At 63.8% G+C, this 14900-nt stretch overlaps 4 protein-coding genes across 4 annotated transcripts; 2 read left to right on the top strand and 2 right to left on the bottom strand.

Annotated features, from left to right (window-relative positions):
- The first annotated feature begins 327 nt into the window (after window positions 1–327).
- Window positions 328–1790, top strand: EMIHUDRAFT_432280 (hypothetical protein). Its single transcript, XM_005770502.1, has one exon. The coding sequence runs from the start codon at window positions 360–362 to the stop codon at window positions 1602–1604; it is 1245 nt and encodes a 414-aa protein (XP_005770559.1). The 5' UTR covers window positions 328–359; the 3' UTR covers window positions 1605–1790.
- Window positions 1791–2125: 335 nt separating this feature from the next.
- Window positions 2126–3727, bottom strand: EMIHUDRAFT_196221 (hypothetical protein; the record flags this gene model as incomplete). Its single annotated transcript, XM_005770501.1, has 2 exons — window positions 2126–2525; window positions 2616–3727. 2 exons carry the CDS (start codon window positions 3725–3727, stop codon window positions 2126–2128), a joined length of 1512 nt encoding a protein of 503 aa, XP_005770558.1.
- A 708-nt stretch (window positions 3728–4435) lies between these two features.
- EMIHUDRAFT_196220 (hypothetical protein) lies at window positions 4436–5578 on the bottom strand (the record flags this gene model as incomplete). Its single annotated transcript, XM_005770500.1, has 5 exons — window positions 4436–4455; window positions 4525–4825; window positions 4903–4995; window positions 5109–5495; window positions 5570–5578. The coding sequence occupies 5 exons, from the start codon at window positions 5576–5578 to the stop codon at window positions 4436–4438; spliced, it is 810 nt and encodes a 269-aa protein (XP_005770557.1).
- Window positions 5579–12415: 6837 nt separating this feature from the next.
- EMIHUDRAFT_54215 (hypothetical protein) lies at window positions 12416–13402 on the top strand (the record flags this gene model as incomplete). The annotated part of the gene is made up of 1 exon (XM_005770499.1): window positions 12416–13402. A coding segment is annotated over one exon (987 nt), but the record flags the coding sequence as incomplete, so codon positions are not given.
- Window positions 13403–14900: the final 1498 nt, after the last annotated feature.

Below are 14900 nucleotides of genomic sequence, written 5' to 3'. Positions count from 1 at the left end.
GGGAATTGGAGAGATGTCAGATGTGTTTACACACATGAAGAGAATATTAGAGCTAGAGGGAATTGGAGAGATGTCAGATGTGTATACCCACATGAAGAGAATATTAGAGCTAGAGGGAATTGGAGAGATGTCAGATGTGTATACATACATGAAGAGAATACCCGGGCGTGAGCAGCTGGCATGAGGACCCCCATATCTTACATGTAGATAAGGGCAACTCCTTTTCTTGTCGTGTCGCTAAACGAAAAGGAAGAATTTGTCCGTGGCGGGAGCGTCTCATTGATCTCGCGTCTCATCGATCTCCGTCCTTGACCTTATCGACGAAACCACAGCTGAAGTCGGGACGCGTCGCTTTTTCGATGTCCTCCGTGCTCTCCTCCTTCGTCCTCCGCTCGCAGCGCACGCTGCTGGCGTCGACCCTGCTGCTCAGCATCCCGTTGCTGAAGCGGCTGTGGTCCCTGCTCTCATCACCACGTCGCATCCGCGACTCCCGGTCGAGCGAGCACTGGACTGCCGCGGCGACAAAGGCGTCAGCGAAGGACCTGACAAAAGCCGAGCTCAACAGCGTGGGGACCAGCGCAGCACTCACAGAGACGAGCGTCGTCACGGCGGAGCTCTCTGGGTTCTACCCGGCGACAAGTGCCAGCCATGTGATTCAGGACTCGCGCTGGCTCACGACCTGGAAGGTCAGGGATTTCCTGCGCTTCCTTGGTAATGGGCACGTCATCGAGACCTTCCGGACGATTCGACAGGGGTACGCCAAGACCAGGCTCAGGGTGGGCGACGCGCGCCAGCTGCAGCGCCAGGAGATGGAAGAGCAGGGCATGAGCGCCCCCGACTTCTTCGCCAAGCACGGCTTCATCCTGCTCAAGCACCAGACCGCCATGACAGAGGAGGACTGGCTCGCCTCCGTCGAGAACATCGAGTCCTTTTTCGACGCCGACGTGGCGGTGCGCGACGAGCGGTACATGTCGTCCGACACGCCGGCCCGTCGCATCTGGTCCAAGGAGGCCGAGAGCATCCTCAAGTCGGTGATCCCGGGCGCCGCATCGCTCGAGCTGCCGTCGCAAGGAGTCCGCCGCGAGAGCACCATGGGCCGATTCTCGGGCAAGGGCGCGGTCTCTCTCGTCCACAACGACCTTCCGCTCGACGTTGACCAGGCGTGCGAGAAGGCGTCCCGGCTGGCGCCGCGGATGCGTCAGCAGCGCGAGCAGCTGCAAGGGCCGGACGGCTACAAGTCGCTCCTGCTCTGCAATCTCTGGCGGCCGATTGCTCCCTGCAAGAAGGTGCAAGCCATGCCCCTGTGCCTCTGCGACGCGTCCAGCATTGCGCCCGAGGACTTTGTCGAGCTCCAAATTGCGCCGGACGAGCCCGGGTCTCTACAGATCACCGGCCTGAAGTACAACCCGAGGCAACGCTGGTTCTACTATCCCGCGATGGAGACCGACGAGGTCCTCGTCTTCCGTCAGTTTGAGCGGGCCAAGGGCGACTCAGCGCCACCGGTGATGCCAACCTTCCACACGGCATTCTGCGACCCCACCGCCCCCGCGAATGCCGAGCCGCGCATCTCGTTCGAGTACCGCGTGAGCATGCTGACGCGCTGAGTCTGAAAGTTGAGACTTGAGTGGAGACTGCACCAGGACCGCGGGTGCCACGGAGCACAGTCGGCGGAAGGTCCTCTGGAACAAGGGGAGGGACTCTTCATGACATGTGACTGTTGAGAACCTGGTGAGTGGGGTGTGTGTGTGTGTTGTGTAACTTTTTTCCTACGGTATATCTTGGTCTCCGGCACTTTTGAGCGCTACTGGCTCCGGGTGTAGCCCCGCTCCCTCCCTCTCGTCGCTCCCTCACCACCTGCGCTCTCTCTCTGTCGTCTCTCCGGGGCGCATCACAGACACAGAGTGCCCGTCCGGTGTGATGCGGGGTCGGAGTACGGCTGTACGGGGAGAGGACACAGGAGAGAGAGGAGTCTCAGGACACCCGGCTCAGGTCGAGAGAGGGGTCGTCGTACTTCGAGGTACTTTCGCGTCCTTTTCCGTCTGATATATGAGAGATTCGGATCTGGGAGTTGTATTGAACAGATTTACTGCAGACACGAGCACTCACCTCAGCCCTCAGCCGTGGCTCACGCGCATCCCGCCTGGCCTTGGCATGCGCGAAGCTCATGCAGCCGCTTGCGCAGAGCGTCGCGCTCGCCATGCGGCAGCACGCGCGCCCGGTTATGCACCTGCCACGGATCGACCTTCAGGTCGTAATAGGCGCCGTACCCCTCCGGCTCGTCGGCGGGGCACGGCACAGGCGCTGAGCCGGGGCCGGCCACGAAGCAAGCGAACTCGCACCACACGTCGTCGACCGCCAGCACTTCCCCGGGCGCCGCGGACGGGACGACGCGGCGCACGCACGCCCAAGTGTTGTTCTCGCCGTCGCACGGCGCGGGCTCGTACTCGCCCACGTCCCACGCGACGACGGTGCCGTCTGCCAAAGTGTGGTACGCCAGCCGGTGCGCACCGCACGTCTCGGTTTGCCTGCCCTCGCCATAATACTGCAGGAGCACGTCTTTTCGCCCGCCGCCCGCCGCGCCGAGCAAGGCTGAGTGGTAAGAGGTGCCGTCCCACCCGTCGGGCGTCAACGCGCCGCCGGTCGCGAGCGCGAGGATGGTCGGCGCGAGATCAACGTGGGAGACGGGCTGGTGCAGAGTCGCGCCTGCGGGGACCCCCGGTCCGCTCACGAAGAGCGGCACGCGCACGTCCGTCTCGAACAGTTGCCTTTTGTCGTACGCCATGCCATTCTGGCCGAGGTGGAAGCCGTGGTCGGAAGTGTAGAAGAAGTACGTCGCGTCCGCACGCCCCGTCGCGTCGAGCGCGGAAAACACGCTCTCGACCAACCGGTCGACGCTCCTCAGCGTGCCGAGCCGCCGGCGGTAGATCTCGTCCGACTCCTTCGCCTCGTTCGCAGACATTGGCGAGAGCTCGCGGACCGTCTGATGGTGCCCACGGTTGCCAACCACATTCCAGTTGGGCGTGCGCGGGGCCAGCTCGCCGCGCGCGGTGTCGACAAAGGGAGGCGCCGGCGTGAAGGAGGCGTGGGCGGCCGGCGTGCCGATCCACAAAAAGAGCGGTGACGAGGTCCGCTGGACGAAGGCGACCGCCCGCTCTGCCAGCACGTCGGTCAGATAGTCGGATGCGTTGCAGCCGTGGCGCTCTTCCCTGCCGTTCACAGAGAGGGTGTAGTTGTAGTAGCGGCTGTTGCCTTGCAGGCCACACCACTCGCTCCAACCCGGAGGCACGTACTTGAGACCCAGCGATCCACTCAACCCGTAGTTGTTGAGGTACTTGCCGGCGTACATTGTCCGGTAGCCTGCCTTCTGCATGTGCACGGCGAGAGCGTCTGGCTCCATCTCCGTTGACCACTGGGGTGAGGCGCAGCTCCCTTGGAGCGAGTTGTTTAGTGCGCCGTGGTTGTGCGTGTACTTGCCGGTGAGCAAGGAGGAGCGCGACGGGCAGCAAACTGGACTGTTGGCAAATGCGCGAGCAAAGGTGGCGCCGGCTTGCACGACCCGGCGATGCAGCACGGGTTGCCAGCGCGCTGCGTCAGAGAGGAGCACGTCTTGGTCGTCGGTGAGCAGAAGCACGACGCTGGGAGAGGCGAGGGTCGCGGATGCACCACTGCCACCCCTGGCAGTGAGCTCTTTGGTGACTGCGGCGATGCTCGTAACAGGCATTGCCATGGCTCGTACCCGGGTACTGTCGCAAGCGTCCGGCACTTGCCCGCCAAAAGAATCTTACGACAACTCCGTCACCAACCCCAAAAGAAAAATAGCTCGGGCCCTTCTTCTCTCGAGGTGTCGAGATACAAAAGCGGCCAAGTCCGGCACCTCGAGACCTCGCGAGATTCGCAGAAAGTTGCGCGCAACCTTCCTTCCTTTTCCCGCCTGCGCCCGCCGCTGCCCGCGTCCCCGGGGCGAAGGCTACGTGTGGCGAGGGCTACGACCGCACTCCAGCCTCCACGCTGCGCCCGGAGCGATGCTCCCCTTCAAAAGAAAAATCGGTACAGAAAATGAAAAGCCACGCAACAATCCGGCACTTGGAGCACTTGGAGCACTTGGAGTGCAGTCGGTAACCTCACATCCAGGGCCGGTGAGCTGAGAAGCGCATCCAGCGGGCCGGATGATCGGGATCGGGCTACGGGCTAGAGAGCCCTGACCCCTAGCTAGGGGGGGTGCGCATTCGCAGGGCAAGGGCCTTAAAGTAAACACGGGCACCTTTCTTTTCTTTCTTTTCTTTCTGCTGGCGTGCCGTCTCCCATCCTCGGGTTGTGTGAGTTTAAACCGTTTCTTTTGCAAAAGAAAGGAGGGCTACACGACGCCCTCTACGCTGGGGTGCCGGCGCCCTACTGGGCGCCCCCCGCTCCCTTCCCCTCAGAGCCCCCTATCCCACTAGCATTCCCCCGCGGCCCCTCGCGACCGCGTGACGCCGCACCAATGGCGCGCTGTGCCTCGTCCGCGAGCGCCATCCAGAGCTGCACCGACAGCCGCTGCAGCGCAAACGGCATCCATTCGCGCGCCGACCACCCCCGCGCTCATCGCGCCGAACTCCTCGAAGAGCAGCGCCTCCACACGGCACTTCCCCTCTGCGCAAGCGACGAATGCCCCCATGCGCCCCACCCCCGAGGGGTCCGACGGCACACCGGCAAAGATCTTCGTGTCGCCGATGCAGGGCAGGTCCCCGTTCACCCCCTGGTAAATGTACAAGTCCGTCCTCGTAGTGCTGTGCTCGCAGTGCAACTCGTGCTCCACCGCGCCGCGCCCAAGCTTGCCCCGCAGCAGCTCGACAAGGTCCAGGAGGACCTCCTTGTGCCGCGTCTGGTGGCCCGGAGGCCCGCCGCGCCGTCGTACTGCGCCACGTCGCCGAGGGCGTTTAAGGGCAGATCGTGCTGGCTGTAGATGCCGTCCGCCATGACGTCCGTCATCATCGACAGGTGCAATCCGAAGCGGCGCTGCAGCGCGAAGCGCAGCACGTACGAGGGCAAGAGACGGAAGTGCGCGCGCGGGTCGGGATCGCGTTCAAGAATGCACCCGCGCCGAACTGGCTCGCCGAGACAAACCGCACCTGCTCCCTCCTCCCTGCGCGGCCCGCCGCCGCATGCATCTCCCTCCAGGCCGAATGGTGAATCGTCGCGGAGTATCGGCGCTGAGCGTGTTGTAGAAGATTGCTGCGCGAGCTCCATTCGGTAAGCGGAAGGTATGCATGCGCCGGGGGCAGCCCTCTCGGGTTGTAGATGCGGTAGGCCCGGCCAGTCTTGTCGTAGAAATAGTACGTCTTCTTGTCCTCTCGGTACTTGGCGTCAAGGGCGGCGTGCGCCGCCACCAGCCGCGCCTGGCGGCGTGAAGTGCGGCGTGCGACGTCGAGGTGGACCGGCAGCAAGACCACGCCCGCGCGTCGGATCGCGTCCACCACCTCGTCGCCGTGGGAGGGGCGCCAACTCCCCGGTCCATCCTGCCCACAAACAGCCACGCTGATGAGGCTGCGCGTCCCGACAGGCTGGCCTTGCGAGTCCTTCACGGCTTCACCTCCGCCATAATAGCCAGTCGTTCACATTCACAGTTGTTATACATAACAATTCACACAAACCCCCCATTATTGTAACCTTCACTCCATGCCCTGTGTGAGGGCGGACAGGTGTGTAGGCAGCCATCACTGAGCGCCGGCGCGGCGGGCCGCTATGATCAGCTCTGGCGGGAAGCCTTGAAAGCTGTTCCCGCTGGGCAAGGTGAATTGCAGCTGCCACTCTGTTGATCCGCTGGGCAAGGTGAGCTGCAGCTGCGGCCAGTGTGTCGACCCCGTCATGGACCCGTTACGACTATGCTTGCTGTGGATAGGCGCGAATTTCTCAACCGCGGCGGCCACTGCCTGGTCGGTGACGTGCACGGGCAACCGCCCCAGCCACGTCCTGAACAGCGTCTTGAGCAGGCTCCCCGGGTCCTCGTTCAGCTGCTCATAGGTGGTGCGCATGCAGCATACGTGAGGCCTTGTGCACATTCCTGCCCATTGGTTGTGGAATTTGGGGTAGTCGCGGAGACGTTGACTCGCAAAGGCCTTCCAGGCCGGCTGTGTGGCGTTTGCTTGTTCTGATATTCTCGACTGATAGCGGAAGTAGGCGTCGACGTTGGCCAGTGGCTCGCGCACAACGCGGACGACGAGCTGAGGCCGCTCTGTGTGCTCGACGAGGGCGAGCGAGTGGTTTCCATCTAGCTCGTGCGTGAATGTCCACTCCAGCTCGACGCCCTCGCTGTGAGCATGGGTGAACACAAAGATCTTGCCCCCAAGTGGCACGTTTTGCGAGCGCTTGTTATCTTTGTTGAAGCCGCTCTGTTGAAGGGCGTGGTGTACGAGTGATTGCATCCAGCCGCGGCCACTGGACGGGAACGTGGGCTGCAGCACTGTATACGGCGTGGCGGGTGGGGAGCAGTTGCCGGCGAAGGACCACATGTCTGCTCCTGCGACCCACCCAGACCAAGGTGTAGTGACGACGCGCACACACAAGCAGCTGGTGAAAACGTGATCCCGTCCCCTCCCCTGTCGACACAGCGTTCGACAAAGTCGCGCTTTGCTGTCAGCGGATTGGCCAGGACTGCGCTACATACACATCGCGCTGCGCACAAACAAAAACTCCTCGCTGTGAATGCGGTGCTGTGAATGCACGCGCCCCAGATATATGGGTACCGACGGTAACCCTTTAGGTGACGCGCAAGCTACCCGCCACACAGCTGCCGCATGAACGACCTGACAATCTCCTCCGGGCGCTGCCGCCGGCAGACGTCCACCCTTCCTGACCAGCTGCGGGGCAGGTGCACGCTCAGCGAGCGCGAGGAGGCGCTGCGCTGGCACTCTGCTCGGCAGGAGGCCGGCCTGCCAAACAGGAGCTCGGAGTGGGCCGCGCAGCCAAGCACAACTACGTCTCAGCTCGCCATCGAGTGGCCGGACGGATGCAGGCCTGCGGTGCCGCTAGCGGAGCTGCTGCGGCGTAGCCATGCGCATCACCCAGGCCGTGCACGACAGAAACGGCTGTGCTTCGTGGGAGATTCGCTCGTGTGGCAGAGCCCTGCCCACGCGCGCCCCGAGTGCGCGCGCGCCCCGAGTGCGCGCGAGCCCCTGCGCGACACGGAACGAGCGGCGCTGCCCTGGCGGCAGGACCTTGCAAGGTCACGCTTAACCCTGAGTTAACAGTACGAGTATGTGATTCACAGCTGGCTCAGCTCCGCCATCTATCTTCCTTGGGGAGCAGACTGTGAATCACATACTCGTTTAGAACGGTTGTACCGTTCTAAGCCGTCTAAACCGCACTTCTACCCATAGCGGTGCCGGACGACGGTGCGACTCACTAGCTGCGGGGCAGCCATGGCAATTATGGTGGGGAGGGGCGGGCCGCCTAGGCGGCCGCGCACACGCTCTGTTTGAGGCAGGCAATCTGGTTACGGATGTTCTTGGCGTCGGCCCGCACCGCGGCGGCGGAGATCCGCTGCGTGTGGTGCGTGTAGTAAGAGCGCGGACTGACGCGGGCGAGGCCGGGACCCGGCGATCGTCTCGAGTCCCTCTTCAACCTCACACGCCGCAGTGCCTGCCGCCCCGCCCCGAGTTCACAGCCGACGAGCCGGGCGTACAACCGATGGCCCTGCGGCGTGCCATCTTCAACAAGTGCACACATGCCGCCGCCTTGCCCAAGGCGCGCCGCGGAGGCCCCACGACGCTCTCGTACGAGTTGCCATTTTTGGCCCATTGGCTTCACCATGATGGATACGGAGGTGGCCAGCCCTTGGTTGTGCACCTGCGGCGCGAAGAGGTGATCTCGTCGGACGAAGGCCGTGCCGAGAGCGGGTGCAGCGCGGAAGAGGGTGCGCAGCGCGTCGCGGCCGCGCACTTGGGAGCCGGGGGGATGGCCGGAGGGGGTGGGACACCTGCATGTCCTCGAAGCTCCCAGCCGCATACGCAAGCCGAGCCGCGAACGGCGGCGAGAGAGTTTGGCAGGGTCAGCAAGGACCGCGCATGGCGAAGGACCCGTTTTTGCGCAAAAGGTGTTTTTGGTTACCCACCGAGCCACCGTGCACTGCCCGCGACACTCATATGCGACTCCCGCCCGCTCACCTCACCCAAGCCCCGCCGACCAGGCACGGCCCGACGAAAGCCCGTCGAGAAGAAGTGCAGGCAGCCATCGAGAGCCTCCCGGCGAGCTCATTGGCGCTCAATCAAAAGGTCTCGCGGACCCGCCCGTCGTTTGCCGCCCCTGTCCCAGCCGTTGCCGGCGACGGGATCACGAACCTAGTGCTCAGTTCCGTCTTCCTCCCCCCCCCCTCCTGTAGGTAGGCCGTCCCGCGCTGGCAAGAAGAGGCGCGCCGAGCCATCGGCGACGTCCTGGCGAGCTCATGTCCCCCCAAAAGGTCGCACCGGCCCGTGGCTCCGCCGTCGGCTCCGCCGCGAGCGGCGACGGTGAGGCCGCCGGGGCTCGCCTATACCGGCTAGTGTGGAGCTATCAGTGTGGTTGCGTGTTGTACTAGTGATGCTGCACTAGGCGGCCCGTTTTTAGCAAAAAGCAGATACCACATCGCGTGTGGTCGTCGAAAAACCGCATGTTCGCCCGTCTGGGACCTCTTCGTACGGCTCCAAAAACCGCTCCTTAACGACGACTACGCGGCCCGGCGGTCGATCTGCGCCTTCTCAGCGGTGGAGGGGATGTGGGCGGTACGTGCGGACTGCGTGGTGCTGCGATGGTTTGACGAGTGCGACTCCCAGCGTCGACTTTTCGACCCCACGGAGCCTCTGCTGCTCCGGGGGGGGGGGTCTGCAGACCACCCGGCCGAACTTCAGAGTCGCGGTGCTCCTCAAATACCGCTCAAACGCCCACGATGTTGTGGAGGGGACATATGCTGATGATCCTGGCCCGATTGGTTCGCTCAGAATACAGAAAGCTTCTGGGCGGTCTTTGAGGTTCGCTCCCCGCACACCGGCCCGGAAGTATCGCACCCTAGAAGAGCAGAGAGTGTCCTTTTCAGAAACTCCGCTGGCGCTGCCAATCGTGGTGCTGGTGGGGCTCGCTCGTCCCACACACGCCACACAACTCTATGCCTCGCAGCTGTGATGCAAAAAGTGGGGACGCGCCTGGCGGCGCGTGCACTCTATCTACACGGGGTCTTCATGTCACGGGGCATCACAGCAGTGGACCATGCTTCAATCTCTCCCTTCCCGGATTCGCCTCTCGCAACTCTCGCATACGTCGCAGGTGGCGGTAGGCACGTGGGCAACGCGGCAACACTGAGCCTTGCGCCCTTTCGCCCTTCTCATCACTGCCCCGGCGCCGACGACTCGACCTTCTTGGGCAGCAGCTGGTTCGACATGTCCTCTCCGTGGCCTAGGCAGCCGAAGCCGCCCTTGCCCCAGGTAAAGACAGCGCCGTCGCCGGTGAGGGCGAGGCTGTGGATTACTCCAGCCGACACTGCGACGACGCGCCGGCCAGCAAAGGCCTCGACCTTCTTGGGCAGCAGCTGCTCCTGCTCGTCGCCGTGGCCCAGCTGGCCAAAGGCTCCACGGCCCCAGCTCCAGACGCTGCCGCCGACGGTGAGGGCGAGGCTGTGGTGTGCTCCAGCCGACAGAGCGACGACGCGCTGATCAGCGAAAGCCTCGACCTTCTTTGGCAGCAGCTGGTTCTGATGGTCGCCGTGGCCGAGCTTGCCAGAGGCTCCATGGCCCCAGCTCCAGACGGCGCCGTCAGCAGTGAGGGCGAGGCTGTGGCCCCCTCCAGCCGACACAGCCACGGCGCGCTGGCCCGCCAAGGCCTCGACCTTCTTCGGCAGCAGTTGGTCCTGCTGGTCGCCGTGGCCCAGCTGGCCAAAGACTCCACTGCCCCAGCTCCAAACGCTGCCATCGGTGGTGAGGGCGAGGCTGTGGTGCTCTCCCGCCGACACAGCGATGATGCGCTGGCCAGCAAAGGCCTCGACCTTCTTTGGCAGCGACTGGTCCTGCTCGTCGCCGTGGCCCAGCCCGCCCAAGCCTCCAAAGCCCCAGCTCCAGATGGCACCGTCGGCGGTGGTGGCGAGGTTGTGCCCGGCTCCAGCCGACACGGTGGCGACGCGCTGGTCAGCAAAGGCCTCGATCTTCTTGGGCAGCAGCTGGTCCTGCTCATCGCCATGGCCCAGGATGCCGTCGCCTCCATCGCCCCAGCTCCAGATAGCCCCGCTGCTGGTGATGGCGAGGCAATGGAATCCTCCAGCCGACACGCTCACGGCGCGCTCTCCGCCCAGCGGCGAAGGGAGGAGGGTCGGCGTGTTGAGCCGCGTCACACCCTCGCCGTGGCCAAGGAGCCCTGGGGCGTAGGACGGCGCATTGCCGCACGACGAGAGCCGCCCCTCGCCGTCGATGAAGAGGCTGTGCTGCAAGCTTCCCGCCGCCCTCGCCGGCGGGTTGGACTCGCACAGCAGCGCCGAATAGCACAGCCACCGCACGGCGCAGCTCTCGCCCTCGGGCTGCGCCGGCAGCTCGAAGCCGCGCTCTTGCGCCCACAAGCGGATGCCCTCCAGCGCAAGCGAGGCGTGGAAGAGCAGCGAGACGGCCGCGACGCGAGCGATGTCGAGGGGGCCATCGAGGCGAGAGATGGCGCGCGCGAGGAGCTCCGTGGGAAGGTCGAGGAGGCGGGCGGGCGGCGGCGTGTCTGGCGAGGGGGCGGCGGCGGAGGCGGCGAGGCGGCGCGAGCGGCGCCGCGGGGCTGACATGGCGAGAAAAAGAATTCTTAATCCGAGCTCTCTAGCCCGTAACCCGATGCCGAGCGTCCGGCCAACTGGGTGCGCTTCTCAGCTCCCCGGTCCTGGGCGTGAGGTTACTGATTGCACTCCAAGTGCTCCAAGTGCAAGCCTCTCTCCCAGCACACGCACACACACACACACACACACACACACACACACACACACACACACACACACACACACACACACACACACACACACACACACACACACACACACACACACACACACACACACACACATGCACAGACACACAGCCCCTTCCCCTCCCCCCTCAAGGGCGAGGACACGCACAGGCCGCACCTCTAGTGAGGCCCGCATAGTATGTGGGAGACTCGTGCCGCCGCCCCTGCCACCCCTGTGTCAGTGTGCATGTAAACGCTCGCCGAGCTCCATGCTGTGCAACACCACCTCCTCACTAATCGTCAGGGGCGCGGAGAGCGCAGTGCACTGCGGTGAGGCTGCGCAGCGGGGGCAGCGGCGTAGGGGGGAGCAAGCTCCTCGGCGATGAGCCCGTGGTTTCCCTGATCGTCCTTACAAGATCCTGCTCGTGCAGGTGGGGACCCTGTCCTTCTCCCACCCCTTGTTTTGTGTGTCCCCCGGGACGGGCGGGCAGCCTCGTGGGCTGGCACGGCCTGGCACGGCCTGTTTTTAGGGAAGCGTGGCGGCGCGGGGAAACGCGGCGGCGGTGGTGGCGGCGGCGGCGGCAGCGGCACGCGCGGGCGGACGGATTCGGACGGGGCGGAGCAGCGACCGCCTGGGCGGCCGCTGCTCTGTCTGCCAGAGCGCGCGCCGTCTGCGCAGCTCGAGCGCGGTCAGGTGCACAGGGAAGCGTGGCGGCGCGGGGACGCGCGGCGGCAGTGGCGAGCAGGCGAGCGGCCCGCGCGCGGCGAGGCGGACAGGTGATCGGCAGGCGGGTGATGGGCCGGTGAGTGACCGCGCCCAGCGATCGGAGCGAGCCGATCGTCGCTTGGCCGCAGCTGACCTTGAGGCGTGCGGAGCGCGACTGTTGGTGTCGGGGGGCCGCCGTCGAGGGCGCCACCACCGCTGCCGCCGCACGTGAGCCTGTTGTCGCTGCGACCTGGGCCGTCTGGAACGACCAGCAGTCGAGCGAAGCGCGCTGCGGACATACCGACGAGAGATGCGAGATGCAGCGAGGTTCCCCCCATCATGCAGGTTGACGAGATATGCCACGCCAGGGAGAGCTGAACGTTTCCGCAGGCGAAAGGACAAGACGGGCTTTTAAAGAAAGATAGCTCGGGCCCTTCTTCTCTCGAGGTCTCGAGATACAAAAGCGCCAAGTCCGGCACCTCGAGACCTCGCGAGATTCGCAGAAAGTTGCGCGCAACCTTCCTTCCTTTTCCCGCCTGCGCCCGCCGCTGCCCGCGTCCCCGGGGCGAAGGCTACGTGTGGCGAGGGCTACGACCGCACTCCAGCCTCCACGCTGCGCCCGGAGCGATGCTTCCCTTCGCTGCGACCACAACGCTTGCGCTCGTGCACCGCTGGGCGCCAGCCAGCGCGCTTCCGGCGCCCCGGCCGCCGCTGACGATGGCGGAGCACGCCAGGTTCCCGACCAGAGAAGCTGTGCTCGGTGCGAGCCTTCCCGCCATCTTCTCCTCCACGACCGAGTTCAAGGAGGCAGGGCGCGAATTCCGGCAGGACGTCTACAGCTACAACGACTGGCGATGGCATCGCGAGTCGGGCCATATCGCGAGCGCAATATCGTCGGTTTTCACTTCCGGGGTCGGTAAGGCCATGTGGAGGGAGACCTTCTTCGTCATCGCCACTGCCGCCGCTGTTTACCTGTACAACATCGGCGTGCCCGTGCTGGCTGCCAAGACCGCGGCGTCGCTGCCCATCGTGGCCGCCCTTCTCGGCCGGCTGCCGCTCCTCCACCTCTCCCTCCTCCCGCTCACCCTCTCGTCGCCCGCCCTCTTCCTGCTGCTGGTCTTCCGGACAAACAACTCGTACGACAGGTGGTGGGAGGCGCGTAAGGTCTGGGGCGGCGTCATCAATGCGTCCCGCGACCTCGCTCGCCAGGCCCTGGCCCTCGTGCGCGACGCGGAGCTGAAGAAGCTCATGGTCTCGCAGATCGCCTCGTATGCGCGCGTCCTCAAGTACCATCTGGGCCCGCCCACTCCTGAGGCGAGGGACCTGTTGCGGAACGAGCTCGTCGACAACCGCTTGCCGGCCGACCAGGTCCGGGTCATTATGGAGGCGAAGCATAAGCCGATGGCGCTGCTCGGGCTCGTCTCTGCTAGCCTGCATGACTCGGGGCGGACCGGCCTCGACACGGTCCAGGCCTCCAAGCTCGATCAGACTCTCTCGCTGCTGACGGACTACCTGGGCAAGTGCGAGAGGATCGTCAAGACCCCACTGCCGCTGGTCTACACGCGCCACACCGCCCGGTTCCTCTCTTGGTGGCTGCTCTTTTTGCCAGTCTGCCTGTACAATCAGCTTCGGGCAAACTGGATGATCGTCCCGGTCTCGGGCCTCATCGGATTCTTCTTGGTGGGCATCGAGGACCTCGGCAACCAAATCGAGGAGCCCTTCTCCATCTTGCCGCTCACCGCCATGGGCACCGGGATCCAGCAGTCGATTTTCGAGGCCCTTGACCGCAGCGAGGGCGTCGCCGCCGGCCACGCCGGCTCGCCCGGCGACGACTACGTGCCCTACATCAAGATGTCGAACAACCCCAACGCGTTTGTCCGCTGAGTCGGGCCGATGTGCGATGAGCGATGTCGGGTCAAAGAAAGAAAGAAAACACACCGTAGTAAAGGAGGGCTGGGTTACCACGCCGTCACCACACAGTTTTAAGGATAAGCAGAGGAGGATTTTACAAAAGCTCCCTCTCAAAAACCGTCTGCGTTTCTTCTTACGCACGGGGGGACTGGCGGTGTACCTGTGTTAGTGAACGATAGCGGTCACGCCGTAGCTCGCGCATAGAAGCAGGAAGCCAGGCGGCCGCATCGCGTTCGCTGTATACGTTTTACCCAAAACCGGAACCAAAACACGAATCTCCAATCCAAGAAGGGATGAAATCCCTTATGGATATAATCGCCAAATTATCTCCCGAACATAGTGTGAATGCCCGGGAACAGCCCCTCCTGGCCCGAGTGCGGGGCGCGAGGGACAAACAAATTCAGAGGGCATGAAAGTCGTCAAGCTGCTTGATAAGGCCAGTAAAGATGGCCCGCGAGGCAGCCTTCGTGAGCAGGTCGGCGAGCATCACGACGCCGGGGAGGTGTTCGACAGAGATAACGCCACGGCTGACGAGATCGCGAAGGAATTCGGCGGCGCGCAAGATGTGCTTGGTCTTCTTGAAGGCAACGGGATCGAAGGCCATGCCGACGGCGGATTTGCTGTCGCAGTTGATGACGCTGGCGCCGTCGATGGAAAATCCAAGGTCGATCAGTAGCTCACGAATGAAAATCACCTCCTTGGCGGCTAGCATGGCGCCAAAGAACTCTGCCTCGGCACTAGACAGCGTGACAGATCGCTGCATTTTGGAGAACCAGTGGAAGAGACATCCGTAGAAGAAGAACATGCCACCGGAGCAAGAGAACTTCGTTGCCCAGTTTGAATCGACGTAGCTCTCAAGGTCGCGGTTGGGGTTCGGCTGCATGACGAGGGCGCGATCAACTGTGTCGCGCACGTAGATAAGCACCCGGATGGCGGCTTTAAAATGCGACGGGCCAGGGTTCGTCATAAACCGAGCAAGCTGAGACGCGGAATAAGCAATGTCGACGCGCGTCATGTTGGCAAGCCACAGTAGTCCGCCGACGATGGCCATGTAGGCGGTGCGGAACTCGGACATCTCGTCGTATTCAACAGATCCAACGGCGGGCTGATCATCGGCAGACAATTCGAGCCCCTCTTCCATAGGCGAATCGAAGCGGCGAGATGCTGACGCAAACGATTGCATACGGGCACCCAAAGGAGATGGTGGTGGTAACAGGTGTCCAAATGAAGCAAACAGTTTTGACAGTAGTGCTGGTGATGACCTCAAAGGCGACGAGGCATGCATACCTGGCGAAGTATAGGAGGGATCGCACGAAATCGTAGATTGCAAAGCCCCAAGCAACGAGTAGGATGATGCCGCATATCGCAA

This window comes from Emiliania huxleyi (genome assembly GCF_000372725.1).
Source record: "Emiliania huxleyi CCMP1516 unplaced genomic scaffold EMIHUscaffold_4, whole genome shotgun sequence".
Taxonomy (NCBI): Eukaryota; Haptophyta; order Isochrysidales; family Noelaerhabdaceae; genus Emiliania; species Emiliania huxleyi.
The sequence above is the reverse complement of the archived record's forward strand: the minus strand, read 5'-3'. Positions and strand labels throughout refer to the sequence as shown.